At 30.9% G+C, this 27,233-nt stretch overlaps 2 protein-coding genes across 3 annotated transcripts in view; both read right to left on the reverse strand.

Moving 5' to 3' along the window:
• The window catches only part of usp22 (ubiquitin specific peptidase 22), a 67,436-nt gene extending 59,675 nt beyond the window's left edge, over positions 1-7,761 (reverse strand). Inside the window, exon 1 of one of the 2 annotated variants that reach the window (XM_073828095.1) lies at positions 7,353-7,761. In XM_073828095.1, coding sequence (XP_073684196.1) covers positions 7,353-7,472 — 120 coding nt within the window. In that variant the 5' untranslated portion in view covers positions 7,473-7,761. The remainder of the gene's footprint in view (positions 1-7,352) is intronic. The other variant, XM_073828096.1, reaches the window with a different exon arrangement.
• A 5,311-nt stretch (positions 7,762-13,072) lies between these two features.
• On the reverse strand, positions 13,073-26,199 carry cops3 (COP9 signalosome subunit 3). Its single transcript, XM_073828410.1, has 12 exons — positions 26,064-26,199; positions 24,758-24,887; positions 24,553-24,665; positions 24,415-24,464; positions 24,243-24,335; positions 21,564-21,743; positions 19,714-19,854; positions 19,458-19,631; positions 16,579-16,665; positions 16,377-16,490; positions 13,483-13,563; positions 13,073-13,389 (listed from the first exon to the last, which is right to left on the reverse strand). Exons 1-12 carry the CDS (start codon positions 26,116-26,118, stop codon positions 13,336-13,338), a joined length of 1,272 nt encoding a protein of 423 aa, XP_073684511.1. The 5' UTR covers positions 26,119-26,199; the 3' UTR covers positions 13,073-13,335.
• Positions 26,200-27,233: the final 1,034 nt, after the last annotated feature.

Raw genomic sequence — 27,233 nt, forward strand, 5'->3', positions numbered from 1 at the left:
ACGATATTTATATGACACTTCATCAACAGGTTTGGAAACAAACTGTTCCTGGCATCTTTTGCCAGTGATGCACTTTGCATTTTCCAATGCTGTAAAGTGCCATTTTTATGGATAAATTGCATTTCTTGGTGCACATTAAGTTAATTAATTGCAATCGTAACTCTAACAAAAACAAAGTGATATTTTACAATAAAAATAATTGTAAATCGCAAGTAAGCAATTTTGCAAATGCTTTCCAATTTTACGAGCAATAAGCATCAATTGGTCAGCGATGCATTTTGGATTTCTCAATGCTGTCAAGTGACATTTCTACAGGAAAAAAAAAAAAAAACATCTTTTTGTTTAATTATTTTTGGTTAGACATTACATTTAATAATTTTAACCCTAAACCTGAAAGATAATGATGTTTTTAATTTTTTTTTTTTTCCTTTTTCTTTTGTGTGCGCTTGGTTTAATTCGTTTAAGCTGAATCATCTCATAAAAAAGGGTTTTAAGTTGTTTAGAAGTCAGGAGGTTTGGAAAAACATTTCTCGGTTAAAATATTACATCGGTGAGTTTCTAAATTGAGAGACTTTCAATACTATAAAGTGTCATTTCTACAAATAAAACTCATTTGTTTAAACATCTGTTGTTGGATATTAAATGTAAAGCCAGGGTCGATGATTTGGTTCAAAAACATTTGGTGTTATGCTGGTTGAAAGTCTCTTTATATCCCGAAAGCAATTACTAAGTTAGGTGCGTTGAAGGCATTTATTTGCTTTATATTCTGTTAAACCTAACAGAAGTATTTATTGTGATATTTATATGACACTTCTTCAACAGGTTTGGAAACAAAATGTTCTTGGCAAATTTTGCCAGTGATGCACTTTGCATTTTCCAATGCTGTAAAGTGCCATTTTTATGGATAAATTGCATTTCTTGGTGCACATTAAGTTAATTAATTGCAATCGTAAATCTAACAAAAACAAAGTGATATTTGCCAGTGATGCACAATTTGATGAGCAATAAGCATCAATTGGTCAGCGATGCATTTTGGATTTCTCAATGCTGTCAAGTGACATTTCTACGGGAAAAAAAAAACATCTTTTTGTTTAATTATTTGTTGTTAGACATTATATTTAATAATTTTAACCCTAAACCTGAAAGACATAATGATGTTTTTATAATATTATATATATATATATTTTCCTTTTTCTTTTGTGTGCGCTTGGTTTAATTCGTTTAAGCTGAATCATCTCATAAAAAAGGGTTTTAAGTTGTTTAGAAGTCAGGAGGTTTGGAAAAACATTTCTCGGTTAAAATATTACATCGGTGAGTTTCTAAATTGAGAGACTTTCAATACTATAAAGTGTCATTTCTACAAATAAAACTCATTTGTTTAAACATCTGTTGTTGGATATTAAATGTAAAGCCAGGGTCGATGATTTGGTTCAAAAACATTTGGTGTTATGCTGGTTGAAAGTCTCTTTATATCCCGAAAGCAATTACTAAGTTAGGTGCGTTGAAGGCATTTATTTGCTTTATATTCTGTTAAACCTAACAGAAGTATTTATTGTGATATTTATATGACACTTCTTCAACAGGTTTGGAAACAAAATGTTCTTGGCAAATTTTGCCAGTGATGCACTTTGCATTTTCCAATGCTGTAAAGTGCCATTTTTATGGATAAATTGCATTTCTTGGTGCACATTAAGTTAATTAATTGCAATCGTAAATCTAACAAAAACAAAGTGATATTTGCCAGTGATGCACAATTTGATGAGCAATAAGCATCAATTGGTCAGCGATGCATTTTGGATTTCTCAATGCTGTCAAGTGACATTTCTACGGGAAAAAAAAAACATCTTTTTGTTTAATTATTTGTTGTTAGACATTATATTTAATAATTTTAACCCTAAACCTGAAAGACATAATGATGTTTTTATAATATTATATATATATATATTTTCCTTTTTCTTTTGTGTGCGCTTGGTTTAATTCGTTTAAGCTGAATCATCTCATAAAAAAGGGTTTTAAGTTGTTTAGAAGTCAGGAGGTTTGGAAAAACATTTCTCGGTTAAAATATTACATCGGTGAGTTTCTAAATTGAGAGACTTTCAATACTATAAAGTGTCATTTCTACAAATAAAACTCATTTGTTTAAACATCTGTTGTTGGATATTAAATGTAAAGCCAGGGTCGATGATTTGGTTCAAAAACATTTGGTGTTATGCTGGTTGAAAGTCTCTTTATATCCCGAAAGCAATTACTAAGTTAGGTGCGTTGAAGGCATTTATTTGCTTTATATTCTGTTAAACCTAACAGAAGTATTTATTGTGATATTTATATGACACTTCTTCAACAGGTTTGGAAACAAAATGTTCTTGGCAAATTTTGCCAGTGATGCACTTTGCATTTTCCAATGCTGTAAAGTGCCATTTTTATGGATAAATTGCATTTCTTGGTGCACATTAAGTTAATTAATTGCAATCGTAAATCTAACAAAAACAAAGTGATATTTGCCAGTGATGCACAATTTGATGAGCAATAAGCATCAATTGGTCAGCGATGCATTTTGGATTTCTCAATGCTGTCAAGTGACATTTCTACGGGAAAAAAAAAACATCTTTTTGTTTAATTATTTGTTGTTAGACATTATATTTAATAATTTTAACCCTAAACCTGAAAGACATAATGATGTTTTTATAATATTATATATATATATATTTTCCTTTTTCTTTTGTGTGCGCTTGGTTTAATTCGTTTAAGCTGAATCATCTCATAAAAAAGGGTTTTAAGTTGTTTAGAAGTCAGGAGGTTTGGAAAAACATTTCTCGGTTAAAATATTACATCGGTGAGTTTCTAAATTGAGAGACTTTCAATACTATAAAGTGTCATTTCTACAAATAAAACTCATTTGTTTAAACATCTGTTGTTGGATATTAAATGTAAAGCCAGGGTCGATGATTTGGTTCAAAAACATTTGGTGTTATGCTGGTTGAAAGTCTCTTTATATACCGAAAGCAATTACTAAGTTAGGTGCGTTGAAGGCATTTATTTGCTTTATATTCTGTTAAACCTAACAGAAGTATTTATTGTGATATTTATATGACACTTCTTCAACAGGTTTGGAAACAAAATGTTCTTGGCAAATTTTGCCAGTGATGCACTTTGCATTTTCCAATGCTGTAAAGTGCCATTTTTATGGATAAATTGCATTTCTTGGTGCTCATTAAGTTCATTAATTGCAATCGTAAATCTAACAGAAAGAGTGATATTTTTATGAGAACAGTAACCTCTAAAAAGCCTGAATGAGAGCTTGCACTCCAGTGTTGTGAGCGATATGCATCAGCCGGTCAGTGATCTGTGGGTGTGCCATCTGAAGCTCAGGCAATGCACTGGTGCAAACGCATCCAAAGGCCTTCATCACACAGTATGTGTTGTTCTGCAGCAGGGGGATGGGATCGAGCGGAGCAGCGCTGGCAGAACGCCTCTCTAGCGCTTACTGAGCTCCTCATATTCCTATTGTCCCTTCACGGGTGCGAGCGAACAGATGAGAGGCGAGTCTGATCGCTTTCCCACCTGTGCTCGACAGATCCAGATCTTATTTCTGAGAACTTATGATCAGTGCTACATGCAGCCTAGAATGGATGAATCCTTCTTATTGTACATTTTGTCCCGCTGAGCGTGTCTAAACGCGGCATTAAATAAACAGTATAGTAATGCTGAGAATAGCGGGTGTGTATAATAGGTCAGATGTGGTGAAATACAACCCAAATTACAGTTTGCCAAAGAGAATAGGATTTCTAAGAAGTGCGACAACAATCATGTAGAAAATATGCAATAACAACTCAATGCATGCAGTGAAATACAACTCTGAGCGTTTACGTGGCTGGATTTTTAGATGAGAATAATGCGATTAATTAAGCTAAATGTAACATCACCTTCTTGAAGAACAAAACATAATGCAATAAGAAAACATTATCCTTCATAAAACTCAGTTGACTTGACCTGAATTGTGCCGATGACTCATGCAATCCTGAGTGAACCAGATGTAACTTGAGGCACCATGACGCCATTCAACCTATATTAATAAACAACCTACTACCAAAGATTCGTCCTTAAGATGATTTTGATCAATATTCTTTGGATGTAGAGACGAAGAGACGTTTCTTTCAGAGGAACACAATGAGACGCACATATGGAGGGTGACATTTGATTCGAATGAATCATGATGCACATTTCAAGATAACTCTTTGTTTTTCAGAGGGAGATGGGTTGGGTAAGGATAGTTAGTTATTAAACTGTCATCCAATGCCACACACATTTTGCTGTCATTGAAAAGTGATGAAACTATGACTCATTTCAGACTTGAATCAGTTCTTTTGAGAAACGAACAGTGAATCAGTTCTTTCGAATAAAGAACTGATGCTTTAATAAAGCGATTCAACCATTCAAACTGAGTTTAAAAACATCTTTGTTAAAGAGTTATAAGCCATGAGCCAAACTAACCAGCTATAATGTGACTCACAACATTACGGTATTTGATTTGCAGTAAAAACGGTTTAAAAATTGGACGGTACAAGACTTTTAATCACAGTTTATTGAAAAATATGCATACATGTATACAAATATTATAAGTGCTTCATGGGAGTGGGTGAGCGTTAGAGTTATTTTGCCGCGATTTAGTTTCTATTCTCCGATTGGTAAAAATCTTCTGCAGAATTATGGGTAATGTAGTTTTTCACTAGGGATTTAGCTGTTAACTTTATAATCTAAAAAAATAAGTAGGTTGGGCTATAATAGTTTATATGTAGTTGATAAAAATCAATACCTATGTTTACTTGAGAAACATTATTATAATTCCACGTGTTCATAGTCTGTTGAAGCCAATTTATATCTCAAAAAAAGTAATTTAGTTGAGTGGTTTGTCAACCACTTTGATATAAACTGTTCTCGAATTGATTTGTATAACTTGGCGGCCAATTCAGTGCAGTTCTTTTGAGAAAATAACCGTGAGCCAGTTCTTTCGAATGCTTTGCTTTAATGAAGCAATTCTTAACGAATTAGCGATTCTTTGAGAAAATAGGTTTCTAAATGTTTAAACAGTTTCAAGCCATGAACCAAACTAACCAGCTGTGATGTGAATCACAACATTACAGTCTTTGATTTGCGGTTTAAAGCGGTTTAAAAATTGGATGGAAAGACAAAGGTACAGGACTGTGAACTTAATGGCTTTAATGAAGCGTAAAGCTTGGGGAACATGCTAATTGAAAACAACGGTTAATTATAAAACTACTGATTTATGTAAATAGAACGCAATATTAGTGCAGTTATTGCAAAATATGTATATATACAAAAATTATAAGTGCTTTATGGGAGTGGGTGGGTGCTAGACTTCCTTTTTGATGCGATTTACAGTTTATATTTTCTGATTGGTGGAGATCTTCTGCAGAATCATGGGAAATGTAGTTTTCAATAGGGATTTCGCTGTTAAACACTGTAATCTAAAAAATAAGTAGGTTGGTCTATAATAGTTTATAGGTAGTTGTTAAAAATCAATTCCTCTGTGAAAAGGAATTGGATTTTTACTTCTGGAACTGGCTGTTTGACTAAAGTCGAATGTGGTTTCACTAAAAAGATTCTTTTTGTAATTCTATGTGTTTGTAGTCTTTTGAAACTAATTCATCTAACAAAAAGTTAAATAAGATGAGTGGCTTGTCAACTACTTTGATATAAAAGGTTCTTGAGTAGATGCTGTTCAAAACAATGGGTGGTTTATGACTCATCGCTTCAACTAGTTCAAACAAATAATGAATCAATGATTCTTTACGAATCCGCAGTTCTTTGTGCAAACTTGGTTCCTGATATTCTGACGCCTAAATGCTCCAGTTCATTTTAAAAACATATTTGCTAAAGAGTTATAAGCCATGAACCAAACCAACCAGTCATGATGTGATTCACATTACAGTCTTTGATTTGAAGTAAAAACTGTTTAAGAATTGCACAGAAAGACAAAGCTACAAGACTGTGAACTTAATGGCTTTAAGCATAAAGCTTGACTAATATGTGAATTGAAAATGACAGATAAATATAAAACTATTGATTTATGTATATAGAAAGATCATATTCTCACTTTATACATACACAAATATAATAAGTGCTTCATGGGAGTGGGTGGGTGTTAAGACTTCCTTTTTGATGCAATTTACAGTTTCTATTCTCTGATTGGTGGAGATCTTCTGCAGAATCAACTTAATGGCTTTAATGAGGCATAAGCTTGGCGAATATGTGAATTTAAAACAACGGATAAATATAAAACTACTGATTTATGTTTAAAAAAATTCTATATTCTTACTGTTATTGGAAAATGTGTATATATATATATACAAAAAGACTTCATAGGAGTGGGTGGGCATTAGAGTCGTTTTGCCACGATTTACTGTTTCTATTCTCTGATTGGTGGAGATCTTCTGCAGAATCATGGGTAATGTAGTTTTTCCACTAGGGATTTCACTCTTAAACGCCATAATCTAAAAAATAAGTAGGTCTAAGTAGGTCAGTCTACAATAGTTTATAAGTAGTTGTTCCTGTGTAAACAAATGAGATTTTTAGTTCCAAAACCGACTGTTCCACTAAAATCAAATGTAGTTTACAAATAAGAGTCGTTATTGTAATTCCACGCGTTTGTAGTTTTTTAAAACCAAAATCTCATAATCTAAAGAAAAGGACTTCAGTTGCGGGTTTGGCAAACCGGATCATGAGGTGTTCGGTTTAAACGGTTCCCCAGTGCGGTTTGTTCCGAATCATTTAAACCGGTTCAAACGATTCACTGAAACGATCCGACTCACGAATCGATATCACACACTTCATCATGATATTAAAATGGAGATGTTTAGACAACGTTGGTGAACATAACTTGCTAACTTAGCCGCGCCTCACAATAGCCAAATTCCGTCATAACTGTGAAACTGAAACCTCTATTCGCGCGTTGGGCAATCAATGATTTTAGGCCTGACAAGTCTCGTTTTGCATCAGAAGACGTGTCTTTGAGATCCAAAGAAAGTGTGGCACGAATTGGAGTGGCCACGCACTCCAAACGGCTAATTAAACTAGGAAAAAAGCCTCGCTAGCGGAATAGCATCCCACGTCCAGCCCTATGAGAGCAATGCATAAGGAGTCTGCGCAGGCCAGCCAATGCATCCACTTGCGTGCACATTGGGATGGACGTGGATTCATATCCCACGGTGAAAAGAAATCACGTTAGGTTCACGAATTACACATCCGTTTGCGTTTGAGAGAGCGATGCGACTTGGCATCGAGAAGGATGGGCCGATGCACTGCACCACTGGGCTCTGATGTATTTTATTTACCTTGCGTTTCCTGGTTTCGGCAGAGCCACTCCACACAAAGCACTGGTATATGACTCGAAGATTCTGCTTCCAGTTGTCCACTTTGAAACCGTTCACATGGGAGCATCCGGCCGGACTCATGACAGAAACCACATTCGAGTTCCTCTGTATTTCAGCGATGAAATATGCTCAACTGAAGTCACGAGGAGAATTATCCACCAATTGTTCCGTTTTGCCAGGCAATGCAGCGAGCCACGACAGGGTCGAAGATGCGTGCCTTACACATGCGGGGAGCGTTTCTCGACACCCTCGCTGCATGAATAGGCCATCCCAGACGAGAATTAAGCACGCCGGCCTGTGGTAAAACTGAGCACACTTTGATATTGTATTTTCCAAGTCGGCTGTTTTAATGGACGGCAATGGAATTCAACTGAGCACCGTGGGCGACGCAATCCTTGCGATGTTAAATGCCCATTGGCGGATGGCTGCTCGTTCGTGGCTGCCATTGGTCAGCGAGCGTGCCATTTCCGTTAAACGCCCGCCCGCTTTCGAGAACTCTGATATCGGATTGGCTGACGCGGCTGCTTGTCTTTGTTCAAAGGCTTGTACGCCGCAAGAACGCCTGTGATTGGCTGCGGTCGCGCCCCGCGTCGGTCCTTCTTTTCTTGCTGGTTATGTCATTCAAGTACAAAACACACGGTCCACATGCCTACCTGCATTCAAGTTGGGAAATTGGAAATCAGTGTTGTCATGAGTGTGAGATGCACGATGCAGTATAAAAGTGGAGCGGCATGTAGTATGGAGGACTGTGCGTGATGATTGTGAGTATTAATGGAAACGGAAGCAGAATATTTAAGCAGGACTGCTGGGAGAAACCAAACAAGTCATTTGAGCCATAGATGCTGCTGCTGTTGTTGTTATTGTTGTTGTTTACTTATTAGAGTGACACTTTTGTCATGAAGACCTAAAAATGAAATACAAAAAAAAAAAAAAAGCTACGTTTTGCATGTTTGCAGTGAAATGTATTAAGACAAACCTCAGTTTTATCATCTAAGAGTGACATAAATATCGGACATTCCTCTCAATCCCAGTGTTTATAATGAATTATTTTATAATAATTGAAAAAAACATAACACAACCCTCAATTTTGTGATGTTAATTTTATAATAATTGAAAAAACATAACACAACCCTCAATTTTATGATGTTATTTTGGTATTGACAGAGGAATATAAGACATTCCTCTCAAGAAACATCCCAAAATCATCAATAAATTATTCATAAATAGTCCCTTAGTATTGTATTGTAATGAATAAATTATATTACAAGAAAATAATTTGGAATTTAACAACACAGCCCTCAATTTTATGATGTTATTTTCTTATTGACAGAAGAATATAAGACATTCCTCTCAAGAAACATCCCAATATCTATAATAAATTGAAATTTAACAAGACAAACCTCCATTTTATGACTAACGTGGTAGTGACACAGGAATGTACAATATTATAAAATCAAGAAACACCTCAAAATCATCAATAAATTGCTTATAAATAATACTGCAAGAAAATAAAGCCTGTTTTCCTCAGTAAAACTGAAATTTCACGACACAACCCTCAATTTTATGATGCTATTTTGGTATTGACAGAGGAATATACGACATTCTTCATAAGAAACATCCCAAAATCATCAATAAATTATTTATAAATAATCCCTTAGTATTGTATTGCAATGAATAAATTATATTACAAGAAAATAAATTTAAATTGAACAACACAACCCTCAATTTTATGATGTTATTTTGGAATTGATAGAGGAATATAAGACATTTCTCTCAAGAAACATGGCAATATCTATAATGAATTGTTTATTAGTTATATTAAAAGAAAATAAACTGAAATTTAACAACATAAACAATATTCTAAAATCAAGAAACACCCAATATATCAATATATTTTTATAAATAATACTGCAAATCATCAATAATTGCAATAATTGCAAGTTTGTTAAGATTTAACAAGTCAAACTTCAATTTTATGATCTAATGTGGCAGTGACAGGAATATAAGATTTAGTTTTTCTTTAATTACTCCAATACCTTTAATAAATGGTTTATAAATAATATTGTAAGGACGTTTCTGAAACTCAGTTTCTGATATAATTTAGTAGTGACACAGGAAGACTTTCCTCTCAGTTGTTTATAAATAATACTACAAGAAAGTGAAGCCTAAGTAAATGTAAAAAATATTATACATTTCTTTTAACAAACGCCTCAAAATCATACAGTTTTCCATATTTCTCCCACAAGATGTCATCCATCTCCTTTTTGTATTTTAAAAACATGATCAACTTTTTTTTTACTTTTTATCTTTGTATTGTTTTACATAGAAATAAATGCATAATATTGTCTAGGACCATGAGGTCTGCTCAAAATACAATAAAATTTAAAGAATACATATTAATATTATAATTTAATGCAATTTAAAATAAAATTTTATTTAAAAAATATGCAATTTGCTCAAATCAAAGTTAGATTGTTTATAAACAATATTACAAGCAAGTATATTAAAATGTAAAAAAAAAAATAAGAATAAAGAGTATGATCTAATGTGGCATTGACACAGGAATATAAGACTTTATTCTCTTAATAAATTGTTTATAAACGAGAAAATCCTATCCTCAATTTTAGGATATAATTTGCCAATGATACATTTTTCTCTGAAGAAACTCCTGAAAATGACAAATGAACGGTTCAGAAATATTACAAGATAGTATTAATGTAAATTTAACAAGACAAACTTCAAATTTGTCATGTAATCTAAATTCTTTTTAAGTACATAAAACATAAAAGTATTGCATACAATTTTTTCTTTGTATTGTTTTATATAGAAATAAATGCATAATTTAGAGGGGAATATTGTCTAGTACCATGAAGTCCGCTCAAAACAAATAAATTAAACAATACATATTAATATTATTATTAATATAATTTAAAATATTACAAGCAAATTTGTTAAAATGTAATAAGTCAAACTTTAATTTTCTTCATAGGAATATAAGTCTTTATTCTCAAGAATCACTCTATTAGCTAATAAATTGTTTATAAACAAGACAACCCTCAATTTTCTTTAAATCATTTGGTAGAGACACAGACTTTTCCTCTCAAGAAACACCTGAAAATGACAAATTAACTGTCAAAAAACAATTTTATCATCAATTTTATCATGTAATTTCGTAGTTACACCCTAAAATCAAAGCCATATTGTTTTTAAAAAAATATTCCAAGGCAATATTACAAAAAAAAAAAAATCTTTTAAATGGAGGCTTAACATGTTTTGTTGGAATCTTCTAGGTATTTGATGAGTAATGTATTTATGGCAAAGCCCAAAACACGAGAGACCTCTAGAGGACTGCAATAACAGCACAAGACCTTCATGATGAGCATCTCTCTGCATCTGCTGAATCACTGCAGGAACGCCACTCAACCTTCAGGAAACATTAGATCAGGCTGAAACCGTCTTTGGGTGAAATTAGAGAAGCTGTCAGTCTCTGAGTCGTCCAAAGATTGAGTAAACGTCATTGCCATAAATGGAGAAGAGAAGCCTGAAGATACATTTTGGAGATGAAACATGCGTCGTAATATTTAGCTGATGCGTCTGCCCCTTTTATTTCACTCTGGTGTTGTAATAAAGACAAGTATACAAACTAGGGATGCACCGAAATGAAAATTCCTGGTCGAAGTGGGACAAAATGAGACACTGGGCCAAAGGTCGATTGTGTTTTTTTCCCATGAATTTTGCTCATTTTTTCACCATTGCAGAAATTAACTCCTTAACTTCACTCCCATTTTTGAACAGAGATGTGAAAATGTAGAATTGAAACTTCAATTTTTATAACTCGTGAACAAAAACATTTTGTGATACGACTTTGATGTACATTTTCCATGGTAATGCAACTTCTGATTTTAAAATGACTTTCAAAGGATGAATTTTAAAATGTTAACTTTTCAACTGATATATCATTTCTTATGATTTCTAAAGTGTAAAAAAAAGGCAACGAGGAAGTCTGTGACAAAGGTCAGAACTCCTGTTATGAAGTAGATTTTTGAGGTGCACTCTTGTCATAAATTAATGTATTATATTTCCTACATAACTTGTAACACAAAAAAATGTCAAATATCTATTTAGGAGCCTTAGACCTTTCCAACGATATATAGTTTGTCATGATTAGATTAGGATTTATTTGTAAATTTGGGCGTCCCACAAATTGGACGGTGACAGTTAAGGGGTTAAGTAGCCAAAATGTGCTTTTTTACAGTTTTGTCTTGCGTTTCCAAAAAAAAAAAATTAATTATAAAACAACAATTTAACAATATTTATTTAACACTAAACATTTTTAACATTCTAGTAGACATTATAGCCTACCAACAAACCAGAACTTTTAACTTAAAATGAATAATAAAGTTCTTTGGCCATTTTTAAAAACCCCGTTCTTGACTCTGGCATGTGTTTTCAATGCACAAATAAATGCAGTCTTGCTGAGCAAAGGAGAATGTTAGAATAAATGTATAAATAGAGCTGTTGGAATGATTATCATTATTTTTGTCTTCCTTTTTATTTTATTTTACAGAACAAGAGTAAAATTACAATTGTACCATTTATAAATGTTGACTTTTATTTTGGTGGAAACCCACAAGTCAACCTCAGTCCTACTTTTTGCTGACAGCAGCAGATTTATAAATGATTCTCATCTTTGGACGTTAAACCCTGGCTAAGGAGCTTTGTGCATGTATAAGACAACATAACTTTGTGTAGTTTATTTACTAATGGTTTAACCCATGTGCGACCTTATGGACATTTTTGTCCATTTCAGTTTTGTTTTTTTGTTATAAGTGTGCCTGTGTTAATGCCAAATGCATACGTTTTGGCTCAGGTGTTTATTTTTATTGAAATTTCAATATTTCACCCTCATATCCTTCGAAAAATAAATTTTACCCTCTGGACAAAAAATACTCGCACTCAGGACCTTAATGTCCAGATTGAAACCCATTAAAACTGCAATTTTTTAACCCAGGGCCATTTGACTACAAAATGATGCAATATTTGCTAACAAGCATTCATTCTATCGGCAAGACTTCAAATTTGACAATTTTACCATTTTTTACTAGATTATGCCATTTTTTTTTTTTTCAAATTTGACATATACATTTATTTTTAAATCTAACACTACAAAACAAATATAAATGGCTCAAAACGAATGTTGTTCACAAGAATCTAATAAGCAAAGAAAAAAATCTGCTCAGCAATTAGTGTATGGAAAATACTACTATTTTAATTTTTTCATTAAAAAACACAGCATTATGCAAACAAACCAGCATTTAAAGGGTTACAATTCTGAAATTGAATGAATGTTTGGTATCTATGGATAGAACAGATGCTGGTTAAAGTGAAAGTGGAAAAAAATATTAATAAATCAAATTTTGCACTTATAACTTTTTCTTTTTGAACATTTGGTGATTTCAGTCATCACACAGTAACCTTTCTCTCCTCATGGAAGACATGTGATGTGCTTCTAAACAGTGCTTGTAATGATTCTTGCATCTTTCTCGGACAGTTTTAAATGCTTCCACAGTGCCTCTATTTGATCGCATTGCATCATTGTTTGCTATCATTTATTGAACTATTTTCGTCCGAATAATTTCTGTTGCCGAACATCCCTAATACAAACGCAATGTCCACAACTCTTTTGAACAAAGGAGTCCAGTATCTTTATTTGTATGACCATAAATGATGCAGTGGCATGTCAACCAAGCATTGATAAATAAACACTGACAAAAACAAGTTGTCGTTTAGGGTGCGCTGTGACAGAACCAGAAAAAGGTCATTCCACACAATTACGTTTTTCTCCGATATAGTCCGTATTCAAACTGATTTTGCTCTCATGAAGGTTTTCCAGCTTTGGGATGAGGAAGGGGACGTGGGCAAAGCAGCGATCCGCCCGACGGCCTCAAGAGTAGCTTGATGTCTTGCTGCCGACGTCGTCCTCTTGCATTCCCATACTCTGAAACACAGAACAGACCGTCTGGTTAGAAGAGCTTGTCTTTTGTAAGTCTGTGATTGAAGCGATGATTCATGAGCTTGTTGGAACTGGTACCTTCTGGACAAACTGCGGGTTTACAGTGATTTCTTGATCCATGGATTTTAGTTTCTCATCCAACTCTATACATTTCAGCATCTGAGTCAGAGTCAATGAGAGACAGCAGTGAGGCATCAGTGGATAAAAATTAAAAAAACTTGACAATAATGAGTTAGCATAGACTTATAAAACTCAAGTGTTTAAATGCTAGCACTGCAAAATGACAAATGTTATTAATGCATAATAAATCAGTGGTGCAAACAGTGCAAAATCTGAAATATCTTTCATGTTTTACATTTGTCAAAATCCTCAAACCTGCAGGTTTTGCCAGGGTTAAATTAGATTTTGAACAACTTTTAAATATTTGATATTATATTTTTTTAAATACTATCAAATTGAAATAAAATACAAAAACAAAAAATAGCTCATTTCAAATCGTAGTATTTCACAACACCTGTTTTTGTGATATTGTTATAACAAATAAAACAAAAAATAGAACATTGTTTTATCAAATTACTATTATTACTGTATTAATAAAAAAGAAAGTAATCTCACGCAATATTACTTTGTTTTTAGAATATAACAATAAGTTCATTATATTATAATCAAACAAAAATAGATCGTAAAGTTAAATAATGTTTTTAAATACTATAAAATAGAAAATACAATATTATTTAAAATGTTAATTATTTCACATCTGCTTTTACTGTATTTTTAATATAATAGAAAAGTTAATTTTAAAAGTTAAGTCGTAATTTATTTCACAATATTACTGTTATTACTGTATTTATATTACTATTTTATGTTATAATAAATAAAAAAAGAAAGGTTATGTTAAATTGTCTCTCAAAATATTACTGTTTTTACTGTACAATACTAATTTCATTATAAAATTAAGTTATATTTGTAATACTATAAAACAGAAATAAATAGAAAAAACTATAAGAGGTTTTTTAAAATTGTAATTATTTCACATCTGTATTACTGTATAATATTGTTATGATAAAACATTTTTTTAAATTGTATTTTTTCGCAATTTTACTGTTTTAAATTATAATAAAATAAATGAAAAATTCTTAAATTGTAATAATCTCACAATATTACTGTTTTACTGTATTTACAATAAAAATATTTTTTATAAATAAAAAATAGAAAATAAAGGTAAATAATTAGTATATAATAGTTTTAATACTATAAAATAGAAAAATAGAAAAAAATTGTCATTTTAAAGTTATTTAAAATTGAAATAATTTCACATCTGTTTTTACTGTTTTAATAATATGACAGAAAATAAACAGAAAAGTTATTTTTTAATTGTAATTTATTTCACAATATTACTGTTATTACTGTATTTATATTACTATTTTATGTTATAATAAAATAATAAATAAAACATTTTTATAAAAAACATTATCTTAATTCGTAATAATATAACACAATATTACTGTTTTTACTCTATTTACTACATTTATATTATTTTCATTGTTACAATAAAGTTAATTAATTAGTATATATATAACACTTTTAATACTATAAAATAAAATACAAAAAAATATATTTTTAATGTAATATTTCACATCAGTTTTACTGTAATTATAATATTTTATTATAACAAAAAATTTGAAAGTTATTTTAAATTGTAATATTAACAATATTAAATGAAACAAATCCTAAAACACCTTAAATTGTAATCTTAAATTTTTTTTTTTACAATAAAACGAATTAATTTTCAATACAATTTAATTATCTTATAAAACTAAAAATAGACAATAAATTTTAAATTCTAATATTTTAAAACATTACCATTACCTATTTACAGTATTTATATGATATTATAATAAAACATTTTATTTTATTTGTTTGTGAATTAAGTGTTTCTTACTTTTTTTAACATCATACAATGTTGTGACTTTTCTGTGCATATTATTAATATTTCTCTCAAATTTCCCTGTTAAAATAATAAGTATTTTGTTATAACAAAAAATTAGAAAGTTATTTTAAATGGTAATATTATTAACAATATTACTGTTGTTGCTGTATTTGTATTACAATTTTATGTTATAAGTGACTATTTTATGTTATAATAATAAAACAAATCCTAAATCGTCTTAAATTGTAATAATCTCATAAAATACTACTTTTTTTTTTTTACAATTAAACTTAAATTAATTTTCAATAAATTTAATTATACTATAAAACTAAAAATAGACAATAAATAATTTTAAATTCTAATATTTTAAAACATTTATAATAACAAAACAAATCCTATAATTAAATCCTACAATATAATTACATTTTATTGACAATTAATTTGTTTTATTGTAAAAAAAAAAAAAAGTAGTATTTTGTGAGATTACAATTTAAGACGATTTAGGATTTGTTTTATTATTATAACATAAAATAGTCACTAACAGTAATATTGTGTTAGATTATTACGATTTAAGATAATGTTTTGTATACAAATGTTTTTATTTTTATTATAACATAAAATAGTAATATAAATACAGTAAAAGTAATATTGTGAAATAAATTACAATTAAAAAAGAACTTTTCTGTTAATTTTCTGTTATAGTATTAATACAGTAAAAACAGACGTGAAATTATTTTTAATTTGAAATAACTTTAAAATGACAAATAAATAAATGGTTACCCATTTACAGTATTTATATTATATTATAATAAAACATTTTATTTTATTTGTTTGTGAATTAAGCGTTTCTTACTTTTTTAACATTATACAATGTTGCGACTTTTCTGTGCATATTATTAATATTTCTCTCAAATTTCCTTGATGAAATAATAAGTAAGAACATATAATGAATATAAAATGCATGTCGCTCTCTAGCATCTAATTTAAGTCTTCATGGGGTTGTTCTCTTGTGCATTAGTGTTAAATGAAGAAAAGCACAAACCTCTTGGTCGACTTTGTGGAGCATCGCAGGGTTGTTGTATTTCTCAGGGTTGTCATGGAAACAGACCATGCCGTCTCTCTGGTTAATACTCGCATAAATCTCTCCATCCTCGATCTGAGACACCAAAGAGGAAACATTCAAGCACCAACCATCCTCAAATGTTGAACAAATATGAAACATCCAGTGATTGTGTATTTCATACCATGTGTAGGACGTATTTCTCAGCTTCCTGAGGGCCGGAGAGCTGAACTCGACTCGCCATGTCTTGTAAGGATAATGTCAAGAACGTCTGTCGATCGCAAAACAGAGATTACCGTTTAGGTTTAGTCCAACTGAGATTACGGTTTCTGTTTAGTCAAACTTAAATATGCACAACCAAAAAATAACATGTTAATTTGGTATTTTTGCCAACAAATAATAACATTTCCCATCAGTTTTTAGTGTATTTATAATAACAAATAAAACAAAAAATAGAAAATAAATTTAAATAATATTTTTAAATACTATAAATAGAAATAAATAGAAAATATATATATATATATGAGAAATAGAAAATATATATATATGAGAAATAGAAAATAAAATACAAAAATAGAAAATAGTTTTTTTTTTATTTAAATCTGTTTTACTGTATTACAATATTGTTAATTTATGTCATTAAAATAGAAAAAGAAAATGTATTTTTAATGGAAACAATCTTACACAATATTACTATTTTTACTGTGCTTACAATATAATATAATTCCATTATATTCTAATTAACATATAGAAAATAATTAATGTATAATCTTTTTAAATACCATAAAATAGAAATGGATAAAATATATAATAAAAAAATACAAAAATAGAAAAGTTATAAAAAAAATTATATTTCACGTTTTTACTGAATTTATATTCCTATTTTGTTATAATACAATAGAAAAACTAGAACATTTTTGGGGCACCTGAGGCACCTGCACATTTCTTTGTTTTTTTTTTTCAGACTATTCTAGCAGTCAGCATCAATCGTCATATATCATTATAAACATTAACAACTTGAACTTTATGTCTAGCTAATTTAAAATTACAAATTTCCTTTTGTTTTCTCTAAAAATTTGTGAAATACCAAAATTTTAGGAAAAACGGTAGCAACAATTGGGTGCTTTTTACTGTGTGCTCAAACAAAAACTCCTGAATTTTGTTTTTTTTTTCTTTAGAAATTTGTATTTAGGTGTTTTACACTTCCAAATAAATTTTTTTCTATATATAACATTCCCCAAGCAAGTTATAGCCATATATTACAATATTATTATAGGCGCTTTTCAGTGAAAAACAGGCCTATTTAGTTTATTGACAATATAGACCTGACCAAAAACATTTCAGGAGTAAAGTAATAGCAGAAACAGTGTTATATAATAGTAAAACACAGTAAAAATAAAAAAATAAAAAATAAAACACTTTTTCACATAAATATATTCTTAATCTGAGTATGAACAATAAACACAAACAGTGTAGGAAGTAGTGAAAACAATTGCACTTATTGTCTTGTGCAACAAAATATAAAGTCCAAATTATTTACCATCTACAACACAAAAGGAGAGAAATATACGGAGTGCACCAGAAAAAAAAATTGTGCAAATAATCTTTACAAACTATATAAGAATTAGTTATATAACAACCAAATAGATGGATCTGCTGGCTGCAGTCTGCATCGGAATCTATTTTACCAGGACATCGCCTAGTGACGAAAAAACCTGTGCTTTATCCGATATGTACTGCTGTTTCGTCCTTGTTTTTGGTTTGTGTTCTGTCAAAGGGCTCTGTTGTGAGTATTTCTGTGCTTTTTCAAAGAATGCTGTCATGCAAATGTGTTATTTTGCATTTGTTTTCATGCACACAAGACGCATTTTGCTTTCACTTTACGTTTGTTCAGATTTACAAAGAAACTTGCTAATCGGTGGTTCAAAAGACCAAAACCTATGTTTATTGGTTGAATAGATGACAGTCTGAGCCAATCTGGGCACAGGGGTGGGACTAAGCATGGACAATCATTCCTGTTTGGTTTAGACTGAGGAACCAGAGCCGTAAATGCATTGGTTTCATCTGACGAATCAGTGCTGAGGAAATGCGATGACGTAATCACGCTCACTAAGGAGCCTCTGAATATCCAGATGAGACAAATACGACTCTGTGCATTACAAAACATTCAAATTGGATTAGCGGTTCAAAAGTTATTAAACATTTAAGAACAATAGTTATTTTATATTTAGTCTTGGTCTTTGAGGGTTAATAATTGCACACAATCAAATTTAATTATTTCATTATATGTGACCCTGGACCACAAAACCAGTCTTAAGTCGCTGGGGTATATTTGTAGCAATAGCCAAAAATACATTGTATGGGTCAAAATTATTGATTTTTCTTTTATGTCAAAAATCATTAGGAAATTAAGTAAAGATCATGTTCCATGAAGATTTTTTGTAAAATTCCTACTGTAAACCTATCAAAATGTAATTTTTGATTAGTAATATGCATTGTTAAGAACTTAATTTGGACAACTTTAAAGGTGATTTTCTCAGTATTTTGATTTGCACCCTTAGATTCCAGATTTTCAAATAGATGTATCTCGGCCAAATATTGTCCTATCCTAACAAACCATACATCAATAGAAAGCTTATTTTTTGAGCTTTCATATGATGTATATATCTCAGTTTTGTAAAATTTAACCTTATGACTGGTTTGGTGGTCCACATATTATAATAAATCGAAAAATAGAAAATAGTAAAAAAATTATTACTAGTTTACAGTATTTATATTTTATTATATTATAATGAAACATTTTATTATTTTTATTTATTTTTGAATCAAACTTTTCTTAATTGTCTGACTATTAAAATTCGAAAAGTTATTTTCAATTGTAATATTTGCATTATTACTGTATTTTGTTAGAAAGTACTATTTTGTGTAATATAAAAGAAAAAAGGAAAAACGTTATCTTAAATTGTATTAATCTCAGACAGTATCATTGTTTTCATTTGTTTTAATCTCTTGACAGCCCAAATACTAATATGTGCAGAAGATGTGTTTAGTGCAAGTTCAGACCTTGGTTAACCTCTGAATGTTTTTCTTGTAGAGCGAGGACAGGCATTGTTTGACCAGGCCGGTGTTGTTGTCTCGTGCAAACGTCTCGCTGTGTCTGTTGACCAGAGCGCGCAGCTCGCCGGGGTTGTTGGTGGCGTAGATCTGAGCCAGCTCGTGGTAAGCGTTACTGAGGGGCTGTACATCACAGAAAACATGCTGAACTAAAGGGGTCTTTACAGTCAATCCAAAGCTATGGTGTCAAAGTGGAAAAACTCACCTTGATGAATCGGCCCACGATCTGTGATGTGTATTTGGGGAGCTGCTGTACTTTGCCGTGAAGGATGAGGGACACCAGGATGTACTTCTTGTATGCTTCTAACATGATGTGACTGACTGCCATTGCTGGAGTGGTTATTGCCTGAAAATAGACAAAGTGGATGCTTGTTTAATAGAAAATCTGATATGAAAATTTTAAATATAATAGATGTTTACAAATACATGGTTTAATACTAAATAATAATAAAATCACTATTTTAAACCAGGATATATTAAATATAAAAATAGATTAAGATAGACAGAACGACTTTATTAATGCTAATATTGTAATGGCATTTATGATGTATTTGTAATGGTATTCATTAATTGCGAACATCACAATGACTGTAATGTGGTTTTTATTTGTTCATTAAGTCTCTTTTAAGATTTAAACCGCAAAAACTGAATTTGATTCATTTTTGTGAATCAGTTCATCTCAATGAATCAATTCTGACTCATTAGTGCCAATTTATTCAAATCAGATGTTTTTGAATTAATCAAATGTTTTAGTATTTTGATGCATGAAACTCAAAATGATTAAATAATAATGTTTATTTAGTAAAAACATGCCAACATTACTTTTGACTAGAATTCTACTTTTTGCATTAAACATTTTGTTAATAGTAAATCTATAACAACGAAAAACACTATTTTAAACCATTTCTGACCAAAAAAATAAAATAAAAAATCAGGATATATTAGATAAGATAGACAGAACGACTTTATTAATGCTAATATTGTAATGGCATTGATGATATATTTGTAATGGTATTCATTAATTGTGAATATTACAATGATTGTAATGTGCTTTTTATTTGTTCATTAAGTCTCTTTTAAGATTTAAACCGCAAAACCAGAATTTGATTCATCTCAATGAATCAATTCTGATTCAATAGTGCCATCACTTTATGATATTTAATCAAATCAAATGTTTTTGATGTAATCAAATGTTTTAATATGTGGGTACATATTGTTTAATATCATGTATTTCGATGCATACAACTCAAAATGATCAAATATTTATATTCATCTAGTAAAATCATGCCTTTTTACTAGAAAAAAATGAATTTGATTCATTTTTGCGAATCAGTTCATCTCAATGAATCAATTCTGATTCATTAGTGCCAATTTATTCAAATCAGATGTTTTTGAAATAATCAAATGTTTTAGTATTTTGATGCATGAAACTCAAAATGATTAAATAACAATGTTTATTTAGTAAAAACATGCCAACATTACTTTTGACTAGAATTCTACTTTTTGCATTAAACATTTTGTTAATAGTAAATCTATAACAATAAAAAACACTATTTTAAACCATTTCCGACCAAAAAAAAAAAATCAGGATATATTAAATATAAAAAAAGATTAAGATAGACAGAACAACTTTATTGATGCTAATATTGTAATAATGGAATTTATGATATATTTGTAATGGTATTCATTAATTGTGAATATCACAATGACTGTAATGTGCTTTTTATTTGTTCATTAAGTCTCTTTTAAGATTTAAACCGTAAAACCAGAATTTGATTCATTTTTGCGAATCAGTTCATCTCAATGAATCAATTCTGATTCAGTAGTGCCATCACTTTATGATATTTAATCAAATCAAATGTTTTAGTGTGTAGGTACATGTTGTTTAATATCATGTATTTTAATGCATAAAACTCAAAATGATTAAATATGTATGTTCATTTAGTGAAAACATGCCTTTTTACTAGAAAACCAGTGAACCAGTTCCTCTTAATAAGTACTTAAGCTTTATTGTTCATGCAACACATAAGTGAAACTGTACAAAACAATAAATACCTGTTCGAAAAAATACAGCGCCCGTTCAAAGTTCTTCAGACCCGTGTAGATCATGCCTCCATAGTAGTAATAACATAGAAAGTGCTTTGCATCGTACGCTCCGTTCTCCTTGCAAATATCCATCATGTCTAACTCCAGGAATGGGACTGCAGGTTTGAAGCACTTCGCTAATAGGCATAACTGTAAACACAGGACCAAATCATAAGTTTTACAATAAACATCACACAATCAAGACCATTTAACCCTCTGGCATTCATCATATCTGTGACCCTCTGTGTTCAAAAGGCATCTTGTGTCAAATGTAACTTCTATTTTTTTTATCATATTTAGTCAACTAAATGTCTGAGAATTTAGTCTAGTTTTAGTTTTTATCTTACTCTATGATGGTTAAAATGATAAAAAATTATTATTTTGCTCAATTTTAATTGCAATGATTGTTTTCATTTGGGAAATTTAATTTTACATTTGATCAGAAGTTGCTCTTTCAACCAATAAGCAACAATAAATAGAATACCTACTTTATGTTTTATTTTAGGATATCAATTAGTGGCTTTAGATAGGCTATAGGGTCAGTATTTCTTTTGGTCATTTGATTTTCCTTTTAGAAACAGGTATTAAAAAACAAAAAAGAGTGGCTATTTGATTTTCTTTTTAAAATACAAAAAAAAAAAAAAAAATACAAGGCGTTTTTATTTTTCATGGTGATAAACGAGGAGCAAAATTTAAAAAAATTATTGATTTTCATTTTATATTTCAAATAACAAAAATAAAATCACTAGAAAACAAAATCGAAAGAATGCTTGTTTTTTATATTCTGAGACCGGATTTGGTTATTTATATGACAAGAAGCAGAAATTAGAAATGGCTCCTTTTTTCGGCTTGTTTTATCATTTTTTGTTTCACGGATAGAAAACGGATAAATGACTTCAAAATTCTTTTTCTACCCATGAACCAAAAACACGAAAAATCGAGCCGAAATCTAGGTTTTTTTTTTCGTTTTCTGAACAAACGAAAAAAGGAATGAAGGAGGGTCCGTCATGTAATCTTGTAATCTCATGTAATTTAATTTTAATTTATCTGGTCTCGGAATATAAAAAACAAGACACAAAATGGAAATCAAACAATTTTTTTAAATTTTGCTCATCCTATTTTAACCATGAAATATTGCATTAATGTTTCTCTTTTAATTTCTTTTTTTTTTTTGTCATCGTCAAATTTTAGACATGGGAAAAATCTTGGTTGCTGAACATTGGACACTACTTTAGGACTGTATTTTTCAATCATATTTATTCTTAAATATTTTGCACTTTGAGCGGACCACCTGGTACTAGACAAGATTCAATTTAATGTAATTAACTGAATGTAAAATAAAACAACAGTCTTCACTCTAAGAATTAAACATGCTTTGTTTCTTATAAAAATTACAAAAGTCCCTCTGAGCAGTAAGTTATTTTGTCTTTGTCTGTTGTTTGATTAACATTAAGCACAGAGAGATGGCAGAAGGTAGATTACTTGTGGCTGCTTTATAAGCTACATGGATCCAATATACTTTTACACATGTGTTTTCATTCTCAACTGTTTACGTTACTTTGAGACATAACTGACGAAGGTTTACACAAACATTTTGACATACATTTGCATGTATTTGAACATTTAGACATGCATCTTAAGCTAAACGTTCACTTTACTTGTCCGTGTTCAGTTCCGTCTCTGAACATGCTTTTAAAAACTGGGCTTTTATGGAGGAGTAAAAGTGCACAAAGGAGTCAGAATCGGGAGCAATAATCGTTTTATCTCTATTATTGTTTTTTTATAATCGTTTCGATTAATTGCACAGCCCTAATTCACCTCATCACTTATTTCTATGTAAAATAATCCAATTGTTAGAAAAAAATCATATTATTTTCAATGAATACAGCGTTATATAGGGTTGCGTATTCCCTGTAGTTGCTTAAGATCCTCTGCAGTGAATGGGTGCCGTCAGAATGAGAGTCCAAACAGCTGATAAAAACATCACAATGATCCATAAGTAATCCACACCACTTCAGTCCATCAGTTAACATCTTGAGAATCCAAAAGCTGCATGTTTGTAAGAAACAAACCCATTATTAAGACATTTTAAGTGTTTCTTCTAGCTAAAATAATCCATAACTCTTCCTCCAATGAAAACATCATCAAAATCAAAATCCAGCCACATATTTCTTTAGTTTCAGACTGTTTTGGCTTGTAATTGATGCTTGATCTGTGCAAATGTCTCTCCTGATTCAGACCAGACCACTTTTTCACTGGAGGAAGTGTTATTATGGATATTTTAGTTAAAAAACATTTTAATTAATTAATTTGTTTCTAACAAACATGCAGATTTTCGCTTCACAAGATGTTAAGTGATGGACTGGAGTGGTGTGGATTGTTGTGATGTTTTTATCAGCTGTTTGGACTCTCATTCTGACGGCACCCATTCACTCCAGAGGATCCACTGGTGAGCAAGTGATGGAATGCTACACTTCTTCAAATCTGATGAAGAAACAAACTCATTTACATCTTGGATGACCTGAAGATGAATAAGTTGTCAGCAAATATTCATTTTTGGTTGAACTATTCCTTTAATTACCTGTAACAACTTAATAAATCTGTAATGACACCAAATGACATCCTACTGATTTTTGCTTTCAGACTCACCTGACACAGGTCTGCATGCACTGAGGTAAGCTGGTTTGTGTTCATCTGCATCTTGTCTATGGCCTGTTTAATTATACTTATACCACGCAAAGGCTGAAAGAAAGAAATAGAAAACTTAATGTCAGTTTTATCATTTAAAGACAACAACCTCCAAAATGATGGAGACACTTGCCTGTTTTCGTTCTACAAGGGCGTTTGTCATCTGGTGGCACAGACCAGCAACTGTACACAGGAGTACAAAAAAAAAACTGAAAATATCAGCACAGTACTACGAAAATAATGTGTTTATACCGCTGTAGTGTTTTCGTACATGTGTCTGTGGCATATCGGATGTGCTCTCCGTTGCAGGTGCTGATGAAGAGTTGGACTTGAGAAAACAGGGTCTCAAAATCAGGGATGTTTGGCATGGAAAACTTCACAAACCTGGAATACAGTTAGAAAAACACCACCATTTTTTTGAAAATGACATTAAAGACTTTATGAATCCAGTGTGAATCAACAAGTCAGTGACTTACAAAACAGCTAAAACACCAAGGGAATGTTCTTGGATGTCCAATGCTCCAAGAACAGTGTCCAGATGGGAGAGATTCTTGGCCAGGAGTTCCCCGCTTTTATTGATCAGCTCACATAGTTGAGTCATTTGACCTGTGAAACACATTATTAAGAATAAAAACATGACTTTAAATCAGTTTAATGCAAGTATGCATGCAATATTAAGTGTTTTTCTGCTCACCAAGCCTGCATTTATTTGATCTAAAACACAGCTTAAACAGAAAAAATGTGAAATATTTCTATGATTTAAAATAACTGCTTTCTTTTTTAATATATTTTAAAAAGTAATTTATTTCCGTGATTTCAAAGCAGATTTTTTTAGCATCTTTACTCCAGTCTTCTTCAGTGTCACATGATCCTACTGAAATTGTTCTAATATTCTGATTTGCTGCTCAAAACACATTTATTATTGTTAACGATTTGTTTCAGATTTCTTTGATGAATATAAAGTTCAGAAGAACAGCATTTATCTGAAATAGAAATCTTTTGTAACATTATAAATGTCTTTATCATCAATCATGAATTTAAAGCATCCTTGCTAAAAAAAAAAAAAAAGTATTAATTTCTATAATGTATTTTCTCCCAAAATATGTACTCAACTGTTTTCAACATTGATAATAATCTGAAATGTTTTTGAGCAGAAAGTCAGTATATTAAAATGATTTCTGAAGGATCACGTGACACTGAAGATTGTAGTAATGATGCTGAAAATTAATCTTTACATCACAGGAATAAATTACATTTTAAAATATAATCAAATAGAAAGCAGTTATTTTAAACAGTAAAAATATTTCTAAATTTTACTGTACTTCAGATCAAATAAAAACAGGCTTGATGCGCAGAAGAGACTTTTTTGTAAAAAAACATTAAAATCTTTAATGTTTTGGACTGGTAGTGTAGATTTTAGTAATGATAACCTGTCTTTCTATATAAAGACCGGCTATACATGACACAGAAAGTCAGAGTAGTGTCGTTTTGGTGCCATTTTATACCAAATTTAATAAATGACTCAGCTAACATGAAACGTCCAGTCACTTGACTGCTGTAAAAGCTAAACAGTTCAGACAGAAGCTGTAATGTGTGATTATTCTCCAGTATTTGGTTTTTTATTCCCATATGAACAAGCAGAATAAGATAAACAAATGCCATGTGTTACTGCCTGAAATATAAACAACTAGCATGCTATCGCGCTAACGGCTTTTAGCATTAAGCTAGTTAGCTCACGTATTCGCTAGACTAAGCGTTCGAGAACCGTGTAAACGGCGGTACCTTGAGCGGAGAGTTGCCGCACATTATTCACGAACTGCTCCAGAGCTGAAGCCATTGTTTTGCGCTTTTGGGAGGATGTTTTTCATTCAAATGTCAAGAAGCAGCTCTCTAGTGCAGAAGGGACGGGCCCTCAGCCGCCAACGGTACATGGAATATCGCGAGGTTTGAGTGACAGCTCAGATTCCACGAGATCTCAGACACGGGATCATTCCTGGAACGTGAATGATATTTTTTTTAGATTACCGGTATGTTTAAATATATAACTACACAAACTTAAATATATTGTATTTAGAGGTTTTTTTTAATTTTATTTACGTCAAAAGATCACAGGATTTAGCGTTTTAAATGGATATGTATCTTTAAGAAATAAAAGTAACGTGCTAGTATTTCTTCCGGTGCAAAACAAAGACACTCTGAAAGGAGAGATGATCAACTTCAAAACTTCCGAGAAAGCACTTGGATGTAAACAAATTAAAATTAATCGCGATTAATCGCATCCAAAATAAAGGTTTTGTTTAGATGATCTATGAGTGTGTACTGTGTATATTTATTTATAAATAAATACACAAGCATGTATAATTAAGAAAAAATGTGTTATCTTTATATATTTAAATATAATATAATGTATATGAATATAAATTAGTGCTGGACAACGATTACTCACGATTAAACACATCCAAAATAAATGTATTTGTTTATATAATGTAGTATATATTTTGAAAATATTCACATGTATATACATGCATATATTTATATTAACATAATTTATATAAATATATTTAACATATAAACATATTAATAGACAGAACTATAAACGTAACAGCTTTAATAAGGGAAAGAACTACAATGACGTAATGGAGTTCAAAACAATAGAGAATGATAAAATGATTATAAAGATGACGATTGTGCGTATACAGAACATTTTCACGTTTATTGCAAAATATGTCTGCAACATTTGGTTATTTTAAGTGCTTGAGTTGGCATGCGCTAGAGTTTTGGCGCCACTTGCTTGCAAGGGAATTATGGGAAATGTAGTTTCCACCAGGGATTTCGCTGTTAAACATGATTGTTTAAAAACAAAGTCGAAATAAAGCGGACTAAATGCTTCATCAGAAGCATATGACATCGATAAACACCCACTTAACTCACAATAGATCTATCTTTAATGGT

This window comes from Garra rufa, chromosome 22 (genome assembly GCF_049309525.1).
Source record: "Garra rufa chromosome 22, GarRuf1.0, whole genome shotgun sequence".
In the NCBI taxonomy this organism is placed as follows: Eukaryota; Metazoa; Chordata; class Actinopteri; order Cypriniformes; family Cyprinidae; genus Garra; species Garra rufa.

Coding starts and splice junctions, on each gene's coding strand:
- cops3 (XM_073828410.1), bottom strand. CDS start 26,118: ATGGCTTCAGCTCTGGAGCAGTTCGTGAATAATGTGCGGCAACTCTCC. Junction 24,666..24,757: donor CTTGGTGTTTTAGCTGTTTT/GTAAGTCACTGA, acceptor ACTGTATTCCAG/GTTTGTGAAGTTTTCCATGC. Junction 13,564..16,376: donor TCCACAAAGTCGACCAAGAG/GTTTGTGCTTTT, acceptor ACTCTGACTCAG/ATGCTGAAATGTATAGAGTT.